Genomic DNA, 18,230 nt, shown 5'->3' on the forward strand with positions numbered 1-18,230 from the left:
TTATACCCGCACGGCAGGGCCAGAGCCCGTGGTGAGGGGCACGGTGGAGCTGCAGTCATAGTCCAGGTCCACCACTGCGTGGGTGCTGGCAATGAGGCTGTTCAGGGACGGCCCCGTCTGCCGCTCTCGGAAACTCTGGATGTAGCTCTGCTTGAGAGAGGGAGAATAGAAAGTGAGGGGGGCTCTGCTCCTGGCCCGTTCCATCCCATCTCACCCTAAACTCTGCGGAGGCCCCCCAGAAACTGCCCTGTGCAATCCCACCCACCTCAGTAGTCAGGCCCACCAGGGGCTGGCTGCAGCCTCATCCCTGCCCCAGGTACATGCTTCATACCTTGCCCACTGCCTGTTTTTACTGCAGCCACTGCACTTTTGGCCACCGGTTTACATTTGCTGAAGTGCTCCATGGTGGGCATGTCCCAGCTTAGCACCTCCTGAGCTGCCTGGCCCCAAGATGTCCCAGCACTGTCCCCTCAGGGAGCTTGGATACTGGCTGGTACCTGGGCATCTCTTCCCTCTCCACACCCCAGCCCACCCGCAAGGAGAAGGAAGAGCCGCAGAGGCTGGGGAAGATCTCTACCCTGGGCACAGGACTCACGGGGGAGAGCACGTCCCCATCGAAGCGGCGCACAGGATTGGGCTTGCGGCGGTAGGCGGGCTCGGGTGGGTGGGCTTTGTGCTGGTGGGGTGGCGGGTGGTGGGGTCTCCGCTTCTTCTTTTTCTCTTTTCTATCCTCCCGCTGCTTGATGCGCATCAGCTGCACGCGGCGCTGCTGCCGGCTGATGATCACTGCAGGGCAGAAGGGTATGTGAGCACCAGGGAGCACCCCAAAATCCTCCCCACACCCAAACCAGTTCTGGCTTTGCACACCCAGGCCTCCCCTTGCCATTCCATGTCCCAGCATAGTCCCAAATCCCTGATCTGTGCATACAAACGAGGTTCTGAGAACCGTACCCAGTCCCCCAGCTCCTGCACCCACCCCATGCCACATCTATGTCCTCCAGCCCCCATGCACCTTCAGTGTGGGAGTAGCCCTCAGCTGTGACCTTCCACTGGACCAGGACACCCAGTGTGGTGAGGAGAGGCCAGATGCCCAGGATGACCCAGCTGTACCAGCACACGGGGCGAGCGGGAGCCACTTTGATGCGCTCATAGATATACTGCACCAGGAGGAAGAGCTCGATGAAGTAGTCAACGGTGACAGTCATGATGGCGCTGCCGAAGACGGCAGTGGAAAGAGTGGTGAAGAAGCGCTGCCATTGCAGGGTGAGGACGGCGAAGAGCATCCCCACACCCAGGAGCAGTGCAATGGGGATCCACACTGTTGGCGGGTGGTAGAACTGCTCCATCACCACCAGCGTGGCCACTGCCAGCAGCAGCCCCAGGAGCAGCCCCACCATGAAGAGGCCAACGCTGCGCACCAGCATGGTGACCAGTCCACACAGGACCCCGATGCCCAGCCCAATGCCCACCGAGGCCTCCACGCTCAGCTGCGTGTCTAGCACCCGCTCCTTGTAGCACAGCATGAAGATGATGATGGAGCCGAACATCAACCCTGTCAGGAACATAACAGCCTTGAAGCAACGGTAACCTGTGAAGAGAACACTGCAGTCAGGGCCAGCACCACCGCATCTCCCCCTTGCCCCACCAGCCGCTGGGCTGGCCTGGCTCACCAAAGAAGCAGTAGATGATGCCGAAGAGGCAGCACATGGCGCACACCACCGAGGGCACCACCTGGTAACGACGCTCGATTTCCTGCTGGCAGCTGTGCCCCCAGTCCTGGCCCGGCTCGTGCGGCAGCAGCTTGAACCGCAGCGTCTGCACAGTTGCAGTCATGGCTCTAGGGACTCCCGGGAGAGGCATCAAAATCTCTGCTCCTGCCCCATGGCTCACCGGCAAAGCTGCACCCCAGCACCTGTCCCAGCTGCTGAGAGAGAGAAAGGGGATGGAGGTACCGCCAGTACGTGCCTGGCAGCAATGCCCACCACTCAGCACCCAGCTGCCGAAAAACCCACTCCAGCACCTTCGCACCCGGGTGGGAAGGAAGGGGATGAGTGAACAGCCTCATCTGTGGGGGCTGTGGGGGCACAGACTGTCACCCACAGGGTGTCTGCAGGGATGCACTGTCCCCAGGGAGCCCAGCTGCACCCCCTGCAACCTTTGTTGCTGGAACACAGGGTTTTATAATTTCTTTGCAGCTTCAGTTTCCTCCCCTTGTCTCTCCAGTGCCCTTTCCCTGCTCCATTAAAGGGAGACTTCCACTACCTGGTATTTTCTGCCTGTGAAGTAATTATGCTCGATAATTAAGTCACCCCTCAGTCTTCTATTTTTATAGGCTAAACAGATTGAGCTCTTAAAGCTTGTACTCCAAGGCATTTTCTCCAATCCTCTAATCATATTTCTGGCTACTTTTCATCCCCGCTCCAGCTTCTAGCGTCCTTGTAAAAACAAAGCGAGCCCCCGTGCTGGATGCAGCCCTCCCACACTGACCCACGGGGCTGGAGAGGGACCAGCACTGGGTGACATTGTCCCTTACCCAAGGGCTCACTCATAATACTGTGGCCACACTGGGATGCTGAGTAGGCTGTCACTGGGCCCCCCACAGTGCCTACACAGACGGAGGGGTCATAATCCCCCACAAAGACTGATCCAGCTCCAGCTTAAACCTAATTACAGCAGCTGTCTACCCACTCCCACCTGGAGCCGGTTCCAGCATCGCTTTGCTCCCCTGGCACCTTTCCAAACTCAGTTGGTTTGGGATGGGTTTGTCACTGGTTGTCCTCACGCCAGCGCCAGTCCTTCCAAGTGCCACATTAAAGCAGCCGTCTCAGGATGGCTCACAAAACCAGAGCACTGGGAAGGGGCAAGGAAGAGGGCAGGGGCTGTGGTCACAGCTCTCTATTGCCCAGCACCTTGCTGCTGCCCACACCGGGCTCCACCAGCACCTCTTCCCCATCACCAGCCTCCTTCTCTCCCTCTGCCTGGAGAAGGAAACACCAGTGAGGGCAAATCCCCCTGGGGAAGCTGAGCACAGTACTTAATCTCGGTGAAGCAGGCGGGCAAGGAGCGGGTAGCTGAGCACTGGGCCCCTGCCTGAGCCCCTGGGGGACGCTAAGCAGGATTGGACTTTAACCACACAGTGAGAGAGAGAAATACCGGCCCTGGCTGCCCAGGCCGGGATGGGCGACACTGTGTGGGGTGCGAGCGGGGCTCTGCCAGGCAGCCGTGCCCGGGGAGCTGGAGACAGGGCATGGCAGGCAGCTGGCTAGCGTGGGCATGACACGAACGGCTCAGCACGGCTAAGCATGGCCGGCAGCGCAGAGGTTCTGCTCTCTGCCCCTCGACCCACGGCAGGTCGGTGCCAGGGCAGCAGGGAAGAGTCGCCTGGGCGAACCCACCTCCGGCAGGGCTGCAGGCAGCGTTGCAGGCAGCTGCCGGCGCCCATTGGCGCGGGCACTGTTGCTAGGGGAGCCCAGCGCCTGCTCATTGGCGCCGGGACTTCCCACCTGCTGCCGCCCTCCCCGCACTGCCGGGCTCCCCACCGCGGCCTGTCCCGGGCCCCCCGCGCTCTCCGGGCACATCGCTGCAGCGCCCCGGGTGCAGCGCTCGGGGCCCGGCCCCGCCGCGGCGCTGCCCCCGCCGCCGCCGCCTCCCGACCGGTCCCGTTGCCCCCCGCCGGGCTGCCGGGTTCCGGGCCGGCGGGGCGGGCGGGCGGGGCGTTGCTAAGCGACGACCGCAAGGGCCGCCGGGGCGCGGGGCCGCTCCGCCCCTCTCTTTGTTCGGGGCGGGGGGCCCGGGGGCGCCCCGCCGGGCCCCGCACGCCCATCCCGGGCACGGCGCTCCACTCCTCGAGACAAGGGGCCGGGTCCCCGGTGCCCGAGCCCTTCCCCCGAGGGCCCGGCGCGCCCCCCCGCCTGCCCGACCCCCACGTGCTGCCCCGCCCCCTGCAGCCCCGCCCCGCCCGCTCCCACCTGCGCTCCCGGCCCCGCGGCGGCGGCGGCCTCGCGGCGCGCGGCGCTCCCGTTCCCGGCCCCCGCGCATGCTGGCGGCGCGGCCCGCCGCGCGGTGCTGAGCGGACAGCTCCGCCTGACGTCACCGCGCTGCGTCACCGCGCCGGCCAGGGGGCGGGGCCGGATGGGGGCGGGGTTTTCCCAGAAGGGGGCGTGTTTGGGGCGGGGCTTGCACCAGGCGGTGGGGCGGGGCTTGCACCAGGCGGTGGGGTGCGCACCCGTTCGTGCACTGGCCCTTGCACCGAACCGTGCACTGGCCCGTGCACCGAATCGTGCACTGGTCTATGCACCCAGATGTGCAGCAGGGCGGCATGGCGTGCACCAGGCCATGCACCAGGGAGTCAGGGCTGTGTGTGCAGTGCAGCGCAGCGTGCACTGGGCCGTGCCCTGTGTGTGGTGTGCTCGGCGTGCAGCAGCTGCAAAGGCTGCAGGCCCCTAGGCACGGTGCAAAGGGGATGGAGTGGTGTGGAGTGCAGGGGGGCGTGCAGGGGTGTGGGTGTGCAAACCGCAGGGCGGCCGTATGTGGGTTGTGCAGTGGGTTGTGCTGACGGTCCATGCCTGACGGCATAGCAGAGGGCTGTGGACTTTTTCAAGAGGCTTGTGCCAGGGCGGCGGAGACTGAAGTGCCTCTGTTCAGAGCGGGCAGGTGCACACATATAGGGCACCTACAGAGCATGTATAAGGCACCTCTAGTGTCTGTCCACCCATCCCTCTGCAAGTGAGCAGGAGATGCAAGTGTGGTGGGTAGTGGGAAGACATGGCACTCTGCAGAGCTCCTGGGAGCTGGCACCTCCCAGATACAGTGCCCAGAACCCCGGGGAAATCCTGGCAGGGAGAAGTCTCTTGGCAGCAGCGGCCGTTCCCCTGGCAGCCCCTTCCCAGCCCCACGCCAATGTCGGGGAGACAAAGGCTGGAGCTGCAGCTGGCAGGGGGCTGCGAAGGGGCTATTGGAGGAATGGCACTGTTCCCAGCGGCTGCTTCCCCCACAGGATCTGCTGGGGCCAGGCACGGGGGCTCTGGGCTCAGCCTGCACCCTGGCAAAGCCTTGCGGAGGTATTTGCTCTGCCCATAGCTTCATCTCTGTGCAGTTTTCCTGAGCTCAGAGCCTTGTTTCTGAAAACTTCAGTACTTTCTCTATCTGTACCTCTGTGTAGATACAAATTCAGATCAACAGGGTTTCAGAATGAAACCTCTTTTTTATCACTCGCATAAAATCATCATTGTATAAGCTAAATAATATTAAATATTCCAACTTGTAAATGAAATCAAATACATGTATTTCTGACACGTTTCTCTGCATACAGAAAACAGGCGACTTTGTTTATGATCATGCCTGCTTTTTGGCCTTTGTCCATGGAAAATCTCTGCTCATTTCATACATCTGCATCTTTTCCCTTCTGGCATCTCCTTGTCCCATCACATTCCCTCTGTTTCTCATTTTTATATGTTCTTCATTAAACTGCCACTCACGTGACTGCCTTTGCTTGTTGCTTGTCTTGGCTTATTCAGGAGAAAAAGGCCTATGAAAATGAGCCGAGTTTGGATGATGGTCCCGTATCTCTGGGGTGGGCAATGCTGCCAACCGCTTCCTGATGAAAACAGGCAGCTTTGTTCCAGAAAATGAAAGAGACCCTGGAGCTGAGCGGGCTCCCGCCTGTTCTCGGTGCCCTGCCATGCTCTGTGGCTGCCAACACTCCCCAGGGCAGGCGGGATGTATTTTGTGGAGATGGCAGGATGAGCTCCCCACCAACCAGAGTAAATTCAGGTGCACCTGGGAGCCCCAGTGGCTGTGGGGCTGCTGAAAGTGGGACCACAAGCTTGGAACTGGCAGAAAGGCTGGGTCCTCCTCATTGTCCTTATTCAGTAATGCCTGATGCTGAGAAGCCATGTAGGGCTGCTGGCCTTGCAGCTTCTGGGTTGGATTGTTCCCATGCTGGGGGCTCCATGTGTGCAGCAAACTCTGCCCCATGCTGGTTCCTACAGCTCTTTTTGCCCAGGGCCTCTCTCTGTTGGCCGGTGGGACAGTGGCTCTGTGCTGCAGACAGCTTGTAGGGGGTCAGTGGCCTTGCCCCAGCCAGAAGAGCCCACATCTTTGGTCCTGTTCTAACTCACAGCCACAGACAGGTCCCTGATGCCGCTGCTGGGATCTCCTGCCGCTCTGCCAGCCCTTCTCTGCCACCTCACGGTTTGCTGCTCTGCACCCAGAGATTATCCAGTGGCCATTTGCCCTCCTTCATACCTGCTCCCTGGGCATCCAGCATACCCTGCTGCCTTCTGCAGCCCACGGCCCATGTTTCGCTGCTCCCAGCTTCAGAGCCATCCACCCACCTACCCACCACCTTTATGGTTGGACTCGATGATCCTGAGGGTCTTTTCCAACCGAAATGATTCTAGGATTCTATGACCACTGGCCAACCCCTGAGGATGCTCAGGTAGTCCAGTGCTGCTGCCCACGCTTTCCAGACAGCACCCAGGCAGAGAAGGGAAACATGGCACTCCAAGACCACCATGAAATCGGTAGCGCCGTGGTTTGTGCTGTCCCAGGGAGGGGACACAGCATCCCCCCAGCGCCGAGAACAAAGGAGCAGCTGTGCCCCAGCCCCGCGGCTCCCGGCCGGGGAAATCTGCCCTTAAGCCGGCTCAGGCGCCATGTCCCAGCTCCGGACGAATGCGCTTTCTGAGCGGGCAGCCGGGACCTCGGGCGCTGAGCTGCCGCCCCACAGCGCCGGGGCTGAACGCCGTAGCCCGGCCGGTGCCAGGTACCGGGCAGCCCCGCACCGACGTCTCCTGGACCTCGGCGGAGAGTGGAGCAGAGGTATCGCCGACCGGCCCCGCTCCCCTGCCCGGCCCCCGCCGCAGCGGGGCGGCTTGCCGAGGCGGGGGGGCACGGGGGGGGGACCCGGCCGCGCGGTCTCCTGGCAACTACATCCCGCCCCCACGCCGCCCCCTGCTCCCCCCACTGCTGCGCGCACCGCCCCGTGACGCAGCGGTGGGAGCGCGGCCCATTGGCCGAGGCGGCCGCCTGCGGTGACGCGCGGCGGGGCGGGGCCAGGGGGTGACACGTCGGACGGCGGCGCCGCCAGCGGGAGCGGCAGCCGGAGCCGCCCCCGGTCCCGTCCCGGCCATGCGGCTGTCGCTGGTGCTGTCGGTGCTGCGGCCCGCTGGGCCGGTAGCTATCGGCGTCTCGCTGGGCTTCACCCTCAGCCTGCTCAGCGTCACCTGGGTGGAGGAGCCCTGCGGGCCGCCGCCGCGCCCCGCCGCCCGCCCGCGCCCCGACGACGGCCCCGCGCCACCCCCCGGCCCCGGCAACACCAACGGTAACGCGGCGCGCAGGCCCAACGCTGTGCCCGCCGGGATGGGCGCCGACAGCTGGGAGCCCCGTGTCGTGCCCTATCGCCCGCCCAGCCCCGGCAGGGCCGCCAAGAAGGCCGTCAGGTGCGGGGGGCCGGGACGGGCTGGGGGTGTGTGGGTCCCCGCCGGCGCTAACCGGGCTTTAGATGGGAGTAGCTGCGGCCGACCCTGGGGGTGCCCGGGTGTGGGCGTGTGTCTGCCAGGCCGGTGCTGGGGACTGCCTGCCCTGCCTGCGGGGCTGGTGCTGGGGGGCTGTACAGGTGACCCGACAACGTGTTTCCCCGTCGCCTGCAGCCTCCCTGGGCTGTGGGTGGGTTTTTCTCACTGCAAGTACCTTTCCCTGGTGCTTCCCTTCCTCCCGTTTACGCCCCCGCTTCCCCTTACCCCCCTCTGCCCCTGCTCGCCTCGGGCTCGCCCTGCCCTCTGGGCAAAGGGTGCCCGCTGCAGCACGTGCTGCCGGGCACCCTGCCCCTGCCCCGCTCCTGCCCTGGCAGGGACCCGCCCCGTGGTGGCACCTCCCCACCGAACTCTGAACAGTCCCGTCTGCTCCGGGGCCGGCTGCCGCCCGTCCTGGCGGCCACGGGATGACGGGGAGCAGGCAGTGAAAGGGGCTCCTTGTCCCGGCGAGGCGGTGGGTGGATAGAGGGGGCTGAATGGGGCCAGTGTGTGCCAGGCGGGGGCTGGGGGCTGGGGGCTGGCGGCGGGGTGGGTCGCTTCCTGCCGCTGCACCCGGCTGGGAGAATTGAAGCTGAAAGCCATTGTGAGGGGGGCAGCTGGGGGCCGTGGTGGGGAGGGGACACAACTGGCCCCGCGCTGGCCTCAGCAACCCAAGCGGGGCCTGGCTTCCCTGGGGGGTGCAGCATGGGCTCTCCTGCCTGCTCAAGAGCAGTGTGTCTGGCAGGGGCAGCAGGAAGGTCCTTCCCAGCTTGGCTGTCCTGGCTGGAACCAGCAGCATGGTTGGGTGCCTGGCAGGTTGTGTCCCTGCTAGAGCTGGGGTGTGCAGCCCTGTTTCCCTCTTTTAGCCATGCTCAGCCTTTTGTGAGCCTCTGGTGTGAGCGAGGTTGGCCAGCTCATGCGAAGGGAGGGACACCCATGATCTCAGGTTGGGGGGGATCTCAGCAGAGTTATCTGCTGTGCCTTTGGCCCAGGCATAGTGGCAGCTATGCTGCTGGGGTGATATCTTATGTGTGTATTTGAAGCCTGGGAGCAGTTCTTGCAGAGGAGCCGAGGTTGCTGCTGTTGGGGAGGGTGCAGACCAAGTTGGGGTGCAGTGCCCCAGAGCCAAATGTTCTCTCCCTTCTGCAGGACCCGGTACATCAGCACAGAACTGGGGATGCGACAGCGGCTCTTCGTGGGTGTGCTGACCTCCAAGAGCACACTGAACACACTGGGGGTGGCCGTCAACCGCACACTGGCCCATCGCCTGGAGCGCCTGGTGTACTTCACTGGCACACGGGGCCGCAAGGTGCCCCATGGCATGACAGTGGTGACACACAGTGATGAGCGGCCCATTTGGAACATGTACCAGACCATCAGGTATCTGCTGGACCACTACGTGAATGATTTTGACTGGTTCTTCCTGGTGCAGGACGACACCTACACAGAGGCACACCGCATCAGCCGCCTAGTTGCCCACCTCAGCATTGACACCCACCTCTACATGGGCCGTCCTGAGGAATTCATTGGTGGGGACACTGACCGACGCTACTGCTATGGGGGGTTTGGCTACCTGCTGTCCCGCAGCCTCCTCCTGCTCCTACAGCAGCACCTGGAGAGCTGCCGCAATGACATCCTCAGTGCCCGGCCCGACGAGTGGCTGGGCCGCTGCATCATCGATTACACAGCTGTCAACTGTGCTGAGGAGCACGAGGTAGGTCCTGCAAGCAGAGATGGCCTCTGAGAGCTGGACCCTGGCCTGGTGTGTTGGCCTACCTCCCTAGGGGCTCCCAGTTCCTGGGGGGATCAGCCCTTGCACCCTGTCGTCCTTTGAGCTTGCTCTGCTGGCAAGCGGTGGGGTGGGAGCACAGGTCGGGGACAGTCATGACCTGTCTCTCCTGGTTCATTCAGGGCCTGCGGTACCACTATTTTGAGCTGGGGAAGAACACGGACCCCGAGCGGGAGATGGACTTTCGTTTCCAGAGCGCCTTCACTGTCCACCCTGTGCTGGATCCCCTTCAGATGTACCGACTGCACAAGTACTTCGCACAGGTGGAGCTTGAGAGGACCTACCAGGAGATCCAGCAGCTCCAGGTGAGACCTGGCTTGGCTAGGAGGGTCTAGGTTACTCCTGTCATCCCTGTGGGCTTTCTGGCTGCGCTGTGTCACCTTCCCATTCCAGTATGTGGGTTTCAGCTGAGCCCATGTGGCTGCGGGGGCAGCATTGCTGTCTGGAGAGCAGCTTTGGACCTGGGTGGGTTGCTGGAGTTGCAGTGGTGGTTCAAGGTGATAGAGGCAGCAGGGTGCTGAAATCCACCAGCAATGGCCAAGCAGAGTGGGAGAAGGTGCAGATCCTGCTGATGGAGGTGACGTGCCACATTTGGGGTGCTGTTAGAAGGAAACCTGAGGTACTGACAGGAGTCAGGCTGAAAGCAGTGCTGTTCAGACACTGCTCTTTGGGCCGGAGTGGCTGATCTCTGAGAAGCTGGAGTGAGCTTCCCTGCAGCCAGAGCTGGAAGGCGTACTGGCACCTGCCATGGCTCTTACTCCTCTGTCTCTCCTCTTGCAGTTGGAGATCCAGAACGCCAGCAGCCTGTCTGCTGATGGGGACCATGGTGCCACATGGCCCATTGGCATCCCACCCCCCTTCCAGCCCAAAACCCGCTTTGAGGTGCTGCGCTGGGACTACTTCACAGAGGAGCAGGTCTATGCCTGCATGGATGGTTCCCCCAAATGTGAGCTGCGTGGTGCAGACCTGGCAGATGTGGCTGATGTGGTGGCTACGGCCATGGAGGAACTGAACCGCAAGTACCAGCCGGTGCTGCACATCCGCAAGCAGCAGCTGGTGAATGGGTACCGGCGCTTTGACCCCACGCGCGGCATGGAGTACACGCTGGACCTTCAGGTGGAGGTGGTCACCCAGAAGGGGCATAGCCGTTCGGTCACCAAGCGTGTGCACCTTGTGCGACCCCTCAGCGAGGTGGAGATAATCCCCATGCCCTACGTGACAGAGGCCAGTCGCATCAATGTCATCCTGCCACTGACGGCCCATGACCGGGACCACGCTGCCCGCTTTTTGGAGGCTTATGCAGCAGCTGCTTTTGAGAGCAGTGAGAATGCAGTGCTCACCTTCCTCTTCATCTATGACCCCTTTGAGGCCCAGCAGGTCACGCAGAATGACATCTTTGCCCCTGTGAAGGCCCAAATCACCAAATATGAGCGCAAGTATGCAGAGGTGAAGATCCCATGGATCAGCGTCAAGACAGACACACCCTCCCAAATCAAGGTCATGGACATAATCTCCAAGAAGCATCCTGTGGACACGCTTTTCTTTGTGGCCAGCGTGGGGACAGAGGTCACCATTGACTTCCTGAACCGCTGCCGGATGAACACCATCAGTAACTGGCAGGTCTTCTTCCCCATCCACTTTCAGGGCTACAACCCTGCCATCGCTTACCACAACCAGGTGCCGCCCCCCACGCTGGACCTGCTGCGGGACGCGGGGCGCTTTGACCGTGATGTCTTCCACGAAGCCTGCTTCTACAACGCTGACTACATGGCAGCACGCACCCGCATGGCGGGTGATGTGCAGGAAAATGAGGACATCCTGGAGACCCTGGACATCTATGACATGTTCATCAAATACTCCAACCTCCATGTCTTCCGTGCTGTGGAGCCTGCCTTGTTGCAGCGCTACCGGCACCAGGCCTGCAACCCCCGGCTCAGTGAGGAGATCTACCACCGCTGCGTGCAGAGCAGCCTGGAGGGCCTAGGCTCTCGCTCCCAGCTGGCCATGGTGCTTTTTGAGCAGGAGCAGGGGAACAGCACCTGAACCTCAGGGTGCGGAGGGGCTGGCCCTGCCTTGCCTGCTTGCCTGCCCTGCCTCTTCTGCTGCCTACATCTGTCTTCCTCTTCCCAGCAGAGCAGGGACCATTGGCACCTGAGCTCGTGACTCTCCCAGCTGGGGCTGCCCAGGCTGGGGTCTGCCAGCCCAGGATGTCCTGCTCTTTCCAGCATGGCTGTGCAGACCCCAGGGTGAGGTGGGGTCAGTGTCACTGAGCTGTGAGCCAGGACACCCAGATCCTCACCCCACAGCTGCTGACTGCCAGCCCCATCCCCTGCTCCCACTCCTGCTCCCCAGCTGGGAGGTGATGGGCTGCTCTGCCCCTGCGGTGTCCCCTCAACCAGGGGCACACACAACCCAAGGCTGCCTTGCTGTGGGGCCGTGACTGCCGTGGGGCTGGGGGTGACCCCTCACCGTTCCCCCAGCACCCTAGCACAGGGCTGTGCCCCTCGCTCCTTTGGAGCATTGACCTAGTTGTGCAGGGGAGGCTCTGTCCCTGTGCCTGCCACAGGCTCAGACGGTGGGATGGGGCACATCCTAACCCAAAAGAGCAATAAGGAGGTTGGTTTTGGCGTTTTGCCACTTGGCAATGAGCCAGAGCACTCCTAGTTGGTCAGGTCGGGGAGTCCTGGACCCCAGGGCTGGTGGGCACAGAGGGTGCCAGAGGGGATCCTGCTGTATTCACAATCCATGAGCTGCTCCCCATGGGAACCGTGACCCAGGCCGCTTCGGCCTTCGCAGTATCAATAGGACGTCGGAGGTCGCAGCCCTCATACGAGAGCCTCCTGACAGAGGTGAGAGCCCTCCTGGCCGCGGGGGATGCGGTGCCCAGCTTGGTGGGCATGGCAGAGGGTTTGGCTGTGCATCTCCTAAGGAGAAAGCGACTGAGGAGCTGCACTCTGCTCCTGGTTGGTATTTAATAGTGGGTAGAGGAGGGGGGGGGGGGGGGGGGGGTGGTGAGTTTACACTAATAAAACAGAGAGATGAACCACTGGGTCTGGCTGATTTTTCACCGGGACATTTCTGGGCATCCCGTGGGGGTCTGTGTGGTGGTAAGTGCTGGCTGCTTGTACAGAACCTGGCTGCAGCTGGTTGGATTGCTTCCTTGCAGAGGTGCTGCTTTGCCCCACCTGCCTACAGCATCCTCTGCCTGGTCTGGGAGATGACTGCCCCTCCTCAGTGAGGCCAGGGGAGCCCATCAGTTTATGGACAGGGCTGGCAGGTGCCAGGCCAAGCAGACACTTGGAAATACCAGCTTCAGCCCCTGGGGTTTGCAGCAGGAGATCTGCACCTCTCCTGGAGCTGTTCTCCCCATGTGTCCTCCCGCATGTGCTGTCCCTGTAACAGTCTTTGTGGGCTGTACGTCAGTCACAGCAGATCCTGGCCCACGTCAGAGGAGAGGTTGGGTGCCCAAGAGGGGTAAGGTCTGCCCTGCGGCATCTGGGATCTGCTCCAAAGGAAGCTCCTGGGCCAGAAACCACATCTAAGTACTGTGTCGAATCATCACTGCTGGACTGCTGTTGAATTATTACTCTCTGGCTTGGTTTCACCCTTTTTCAGGCTGTTTTCCATCTAGGCTTCTGAATTTCTTGTGTTTTCCAGTTCCCCACTGCCATGGTGCACTGTGTTCCTGCCCTGCTGCACTGTCTCACTCCTATTTGCAGTATGAGAAGCTGAGACTGTGTCCCCTGCCTGTGCTGCCTGCTCCAGGCACGACTTTCACGGCTTTGCGTGGTCATCACATTTTATGTGTTCATGAAACACCCGTATCGAAGGACATGCCCAAGAAAATTAGCTGAACCTACTCACTGTTGGTTATCAAGGCTGTTAGTGTTCAGTGAAACTCATGGAAAGCCCCTGGGCTCTGTGCTGTGCTGTGCCCTCCCCTCCCCAAAGGTACCTCATTCCTATATTCCTGCTCCAGTCTTCATAGCTGTGGTGCAGGAGCATGTATGTTTAAATATAATTTTACCATATTTGAGATGATAACCGTTAGCTTGCTCTGAGTATTTCTGGTTTTGATCTTCCCAGAATGCATCCTTAATTCCCTTTAAATGTGAATCTGGGACAGAGGGAGCGAGGCAGAGACAGGTGCATTACAGATACATTTCTCCTCTGAAAAGCAGACCCAGGAGTCGGATGTGATTAGGTGTTAGAACAGTATCCAAATGTTAATAAAGCAAACCAGCTTCAAATCAAGTTGGCTGCGAAAGGAAACCCTGAAGTGTCATTTAATTGTTGCAAGATGGTCTAGATAGAGTTGCTATTGCCTCCTCATTGCTATTTGCCCAGATCGAGTTAGAGCTATTTGCATACTTAACGTTCTGCATTATCAACACCAGCGAAGCCCTCCCTGCTCTGACACGCAGGAACAAATGACAGTGCTCATGGCACTCCCAGCGTGGTTATTGCTCCCTTTTAAAAGGAGCTGGCAGGGTTTGAAGCTGCTCTGGTATTTCTGAAGTTATTTGCAGCATCAAAACATGCCGAAATCCTGGGAAAGGATGTGCGAAGCTTCTGGAAGGGTTTTGGTGATGAGAGTGGGCTGGCCCTCTTCCCTGGGGCCCTAAATAACCTTCCTGCACCTGGGTGAAGTAAGTGGGCTCACTGGGCAATGGCAGAGACCTGTGATGATGGGGACACGAGCACAATGTGCTCTGCCCTGCTCTGGCCTGTGCAGGGCTGGCAGGTGCAGGCAAGGCACAGGGCGTGGGACTGGGGCAGTGATGCCTTGAAAGAGGCAGGGAGGAGTGGCCCTCGGTGCTGACGTGAGCGAGTGTGCAGACAGGGACTTTCTGCAATCCCTGGTCATGTTTGACTGGTACTTCCATACAGCGTGCGGGTTTTTGCACAGATGCGTTTGCAGAGGCAGGGTGGTGAAAGGGCAATTTTCCCAACAGGGCAGGAGAGAATGTGTCTGCTGCCCATAGACTTCCGCTTACCTTGAGAAAATTTTCTACAAGCATTACTGTCTCACCATGGCCTTAGAGAAGAACAATGCAAGTTCTTCTTGGGAGTTTTTTAGAAGAGGGCATGAAGGGCTGGTTCAGAGCGAAGCAGCCTGAAGCACGAGAGGGGCTGGTGGGGCACCTGCCTCCCATCTCCATCCTGCACCATGGCAAGGACTTACACCGGGCAACACCCAAACTGCTGCTCTGCTGTTCTGCCCCCCACCAACTTTGTTCCCGCAGCGCGGTCCTGAGGATGCCTCTCTGCAAGTGCAGCAGTGAGCTTGCGAGTGGCAAAGGCAAAACCTGTTTCTCTAGCCCTGCTCAGGTCACTTCTGGCTGTGCTAAATCCCACAGCAGAGTTACTTCAGCCCTGGCAATGCTCATCAGCTCAATAGCTGATGTTTGGGAGGGTGTAGGAAGCAAGGCTGCACCAGGAGAGGTCTGGAGGGCAAGGGGAAGCGCAGTGCCCTCTCATCCCTGTATTTATGTTGGGAAGGGGACAGCCATGCCTTGCTATCTGTCTGCAGGAGGAGCTCCATTACCCGCAGAGCAGCACCCAACCCCAGCAAACATTTCCTCCCGCCTGCAGACAAAGGCAGGAGACACTGTGCTGCTTGAAGAGGAGCAGGCGGAGATGCTGGGCTTTGCCTGTGCCAAATGCCCTGGATCGCAGCCAGATGTGCTGCTGAACCTCTCTGTAGGGTGCAGGGAATGGTGGGCTTCAGCCAGGGGCTTTACTGTCTGAGCTGCGGGTAATCAGACCCTTTTGATGAAGCGGGAAACAGCCATTAGCTGCAAGTGCAGGCAGGGCTGCTGCCAACCTGTGCTTGCCCGCGGGGCTTTCTCTGCACAGGGATGTCAGTGTACCCAGCTATGCCCAGGGACGTCCCCTCTGGGGACACTCAGCCCCAGCACAAGCGGAGTGCAGGAGCCTAAAGCTCTGGGGGGAGAGGCAGGCAGCTTGGCTGTATTTTAATTGCCTCCTTGTTTCTTCCAGTCTGTTTGCCCATGGTGAGGAGCCAAGCACTGGAAAGCAAGGGCTGTGTCCCCTGCTTGGTCCTGCTGGCGGACACCACCGGTGCATTTTCCCATCAGCGGGTCATAGGGAAACAGCCAGGAGCAAAGCAAGGAGCTTGGCATGCTCAGGTCATCAGGAAATGCTGAGGGCCACTCCTTTCTCCGAGTGTTGCCTGTCGCCACCAGCAACTCCAGGCAGGAGGCAACGGGGTGGAGGTGACAGCAGCAAGTCTACATGTCCCGTGGCACTTTGGGGCTCACTTCCAGCCCCTGCACTTCCAAGCTGGATGGTTTGTTTTCTCTGAAACGCAGCTTTTCTCTGGGAACAGCTGTAATTGCGGTGTGTGGTGGTGGAGGTACTGTGGGAAGTGTCCAAGGAGATGCCTGTCTCGTGGGCAGAAGGGATCCTTGCTGGCTGCTCAATCCTGGTGCCCCCTCCCTGGGTCCAGCATGGCATCCCCAAGTTTTGGGACCAGCTGGCAGCACCCCAATCCCACACACAGCCACAGGAGCTTAGCCTGCCTGGCTTGTCACCTCTGCAGTGACAGGAGCTGTCGCCAGTGCAGCCGGTCATGTTGCGGTCAGGTGCCTGGCATTTGTCCAGAAGGCTGCGCTCATTAAAATTAAGGGCTTGTTTCACTATGGTGGATCCCTTTCTAGTTATGCCCCAGCTATTTCATGTGGCTCATTACAGGCAATTCAAGCAGCGCTGGGCTGGGCTGGCACCACTTTGCAGCCCAGCGAGCCCCAGGCAGCAGCGGCCCCTTCCCTCGGGAGAACTGGACTCCTGGTGGCCACAGCACTAGGTTTGGGGTTGGCCTTGGGTAGAAGCATGAGGGTGCTAAACCTGGGTCCTCCTGCCAGTTGTCATCAGCTCAGCACCGTCTGCACCAGGACATCCTGCTCTCCTCACTCCCCTCAGCTCTCTGCCCAGCCCCCCAGAGGCACCCGCCCCAGCCCTCGCAGGTGGCTCCAGACCTACTTGTGCCTCTTTATTAGGGAGTGTTTGTACATTTATAAAACAGTTACATGTCTCTCACGTTCAGCAGCATGAGGGTGTTTGTACTGGCCCTCCCACCGCGGTGCCTGTGCCCACCCTGTTCAGAACTCGCTGCTCCTGCTGGTAGAGGGGCCACAACCTGCATCCACTCGCTGCAGGAGACCTTGGTGTAGGGCTGGCTGGCACAGTCATGGCATGTTCCCAAGCTAACACGTGGCACACCTCCAGGGGCACTCCTGCTCGTGGGTCAGTGTGGGGGAACTGGCATGGAGTGCTCTGGAGGGTCTTCCCAGGGAGCACCGCTGGCCTGTCCTGCTGGGAGGCTTGCTGTGTCCTCCCCGTGCAGCAGAACATGGGACACCACACAGCCAGGTGTTTGCACTGACGAGGAACATGTTCCCACCTGGGTGCATATTTTGGGGGCCTGTTGGGCTGCACATACCCAGTGTCAGGGCTCCTGAGCACATCACCAGGTTGGCAGGTTGGTCCTCTGGTCTCTGCCCTGCATCTCCTACGTGTGGGACCTTGGGGGCTGTGAGGGTGATGGCTCCTCCTGCATCTATGGCTTTGGCCACAGCATGGCACAGCCATGCTCCACCTGCAGGCACTGGGGATGGGGACCAAACCGGCAGGGCCAGGGGCTGCCTGGATCAACCCCAGCCTCCCCCAAAGGTCCCAAATTCCTGCCCCAGGGTCCCCCTTTCTGTTGCGGGTGTGTGTTGAGGGGGGCTTTGCCAGCCCACCCCCCCTCCTGAGATATTTTGGGGCGGTTTGCCCTGCGCTGGTGTCTGCTACAGTGGAGGGGGAGGAGGCAATGTCCAGCAGGACAGGGAGAACACTGTGAGTCCTGCCATGGGTCCTGCCGTGGGTCCTGCCACCTCAGGGCAGGTTGGAGGGCTGTGGGTGCCAGTCCTGGCTGAGGGTCCAGCCAGCAGGTCAGGCTGTGGCTGTTCGGGTGGTGCTGGGCACGGGGCACCCTCCTAACCATGTACAGTCTGGGCGAGGCACAGCAGGTGCTCAGCACCCAGGGAGTGGGAGTGTGGCAAGGGGTACGTGCATGGTGCAAAAGAATGGTGACAGGCAGGGGAGCAAGGTCAGGACCCCCTTGTGCTGCCTGGGCTGCACTGGGCAACTGCACCAAGGGACGAGCCGCTTTGGGAAATGCCTGGGCAAGGAGAGGATGGGGAGGGTTGGGGAGGGACATGGTGGCATGGGAGGCAGGAGAGTGGGGAGGCAGTAGGTCTGCAGTGCCACAATGACTGGGGGCTACTAGGGCCAACACTGGAGGGGTGGGGGGTGTCACAGTGCAGGGGTCTGGCTGGAAACAGCAATGGGGGGGCTGCAGCTCTGGCAGGCTGCATGAAGTTGGGGAAGGGCAGGCAGATGTTTTGGGGATGTCACAGTGGTGGTGGCGCCGGGGGTCAGGATGGTGCCATGCAGGTGTGACTGCAGGTGGGGTGTCCCTGGGCTGGCCAGGGGGGCTGTGCTGTTCAGAGGGGTGCCCTGCAATGCAGCCCGGCCCTGCAGCGGGAAGGTGGGGTGAGTAGTCCCTGGGGAGGGAAAGCTGTTCCAAGCACATCTCTCTCCTAGGTGGACTATGCAGGGCAGTAACCCCCCCAAGAGGGACCAGCAGGGGACGTCTTGGAAGGGCTCACAGGAACTGCAGCTTACCTGCTGCATGCTCTGCATTGCCAGGGCCCCTCTGACCTGTACCCTGCTGCTCCCCCAAACCTCCCCAGCATACCCATTCCCCTCTGCGCCATGTGCTTGAGACAGGACCGAGCCCATGTGTTGGGGACAAGCAGAGGGGACAGGCGAAAGGGCTGGGGGGCCACTCCAGTGCCATTGCCAAGGCATCTCTGGCAGCGTCACCGGGGGAGAATGGCGCAGCTGGTCCCCATGGT

General features: G+C 60.8%; 2 protein-coding genes across 2 annotated transcripts; one reads left to right on the forward strand and one right to left on the reverse strand.

The window, feature by feature from the left end:
- On the reverse strand, window positions 1-1,860 carry TMEM198 (transmembrane protein 198; the record flags this gene model as incomplete). Its single annotated transcript, XM_080347148.1, has 4 exons — window positions 1-147; window positions 596-786; window positions 1,013-1,588; window positions 1,671-1,860. The coding sequence occupies 4 exons, from the start codon at window positions 1,858-1,860 to the stop codon at window positions 1-3; spliced, it is 1,104 nt and encodes a 367-aa protein (XP_080203274.1).
- A 5,256-nt stretch (window positions 1,861-7,116) lies between these two features.
- CHPF (chondroitin polymerizing factor) lies at window positions 7,117-12,274 on the forward strand. Its single transcript, XM_080347194.1, has 4 exons — window positions 7,117-7,442; window positions 8,664-9,228; window positions 9,426-9,608; window positions 10,084-12,274. The coding sequence occupies exons 1-4, from the start codon at window positions 7,132-7,134 to the stop codon at window positions 11,344-11,346; spliced, it is 2,322 nt and encodes a 773-aa protein (XP_080203320.1). The 5' UTR covers window positions 7,117-7,131; the 3' UTR covers window positions 11,347-12,274.
- The last annotated feature ends 5,956 nt before the right edge of the window (window positions 12,275-18,230 follow it).

Source organism: Nesoenas mayeri (assembly GCF_963082525.1).
Source record: "Nesoenas mayeri genome assembly, chromosome: 6".
Classification (NCBI taxonomy): Eukaryota; Metazoa; Chordata; class Aves; order Columbiformes; family Columbidae; genus Nesoenas; species Nesoenas mayeri.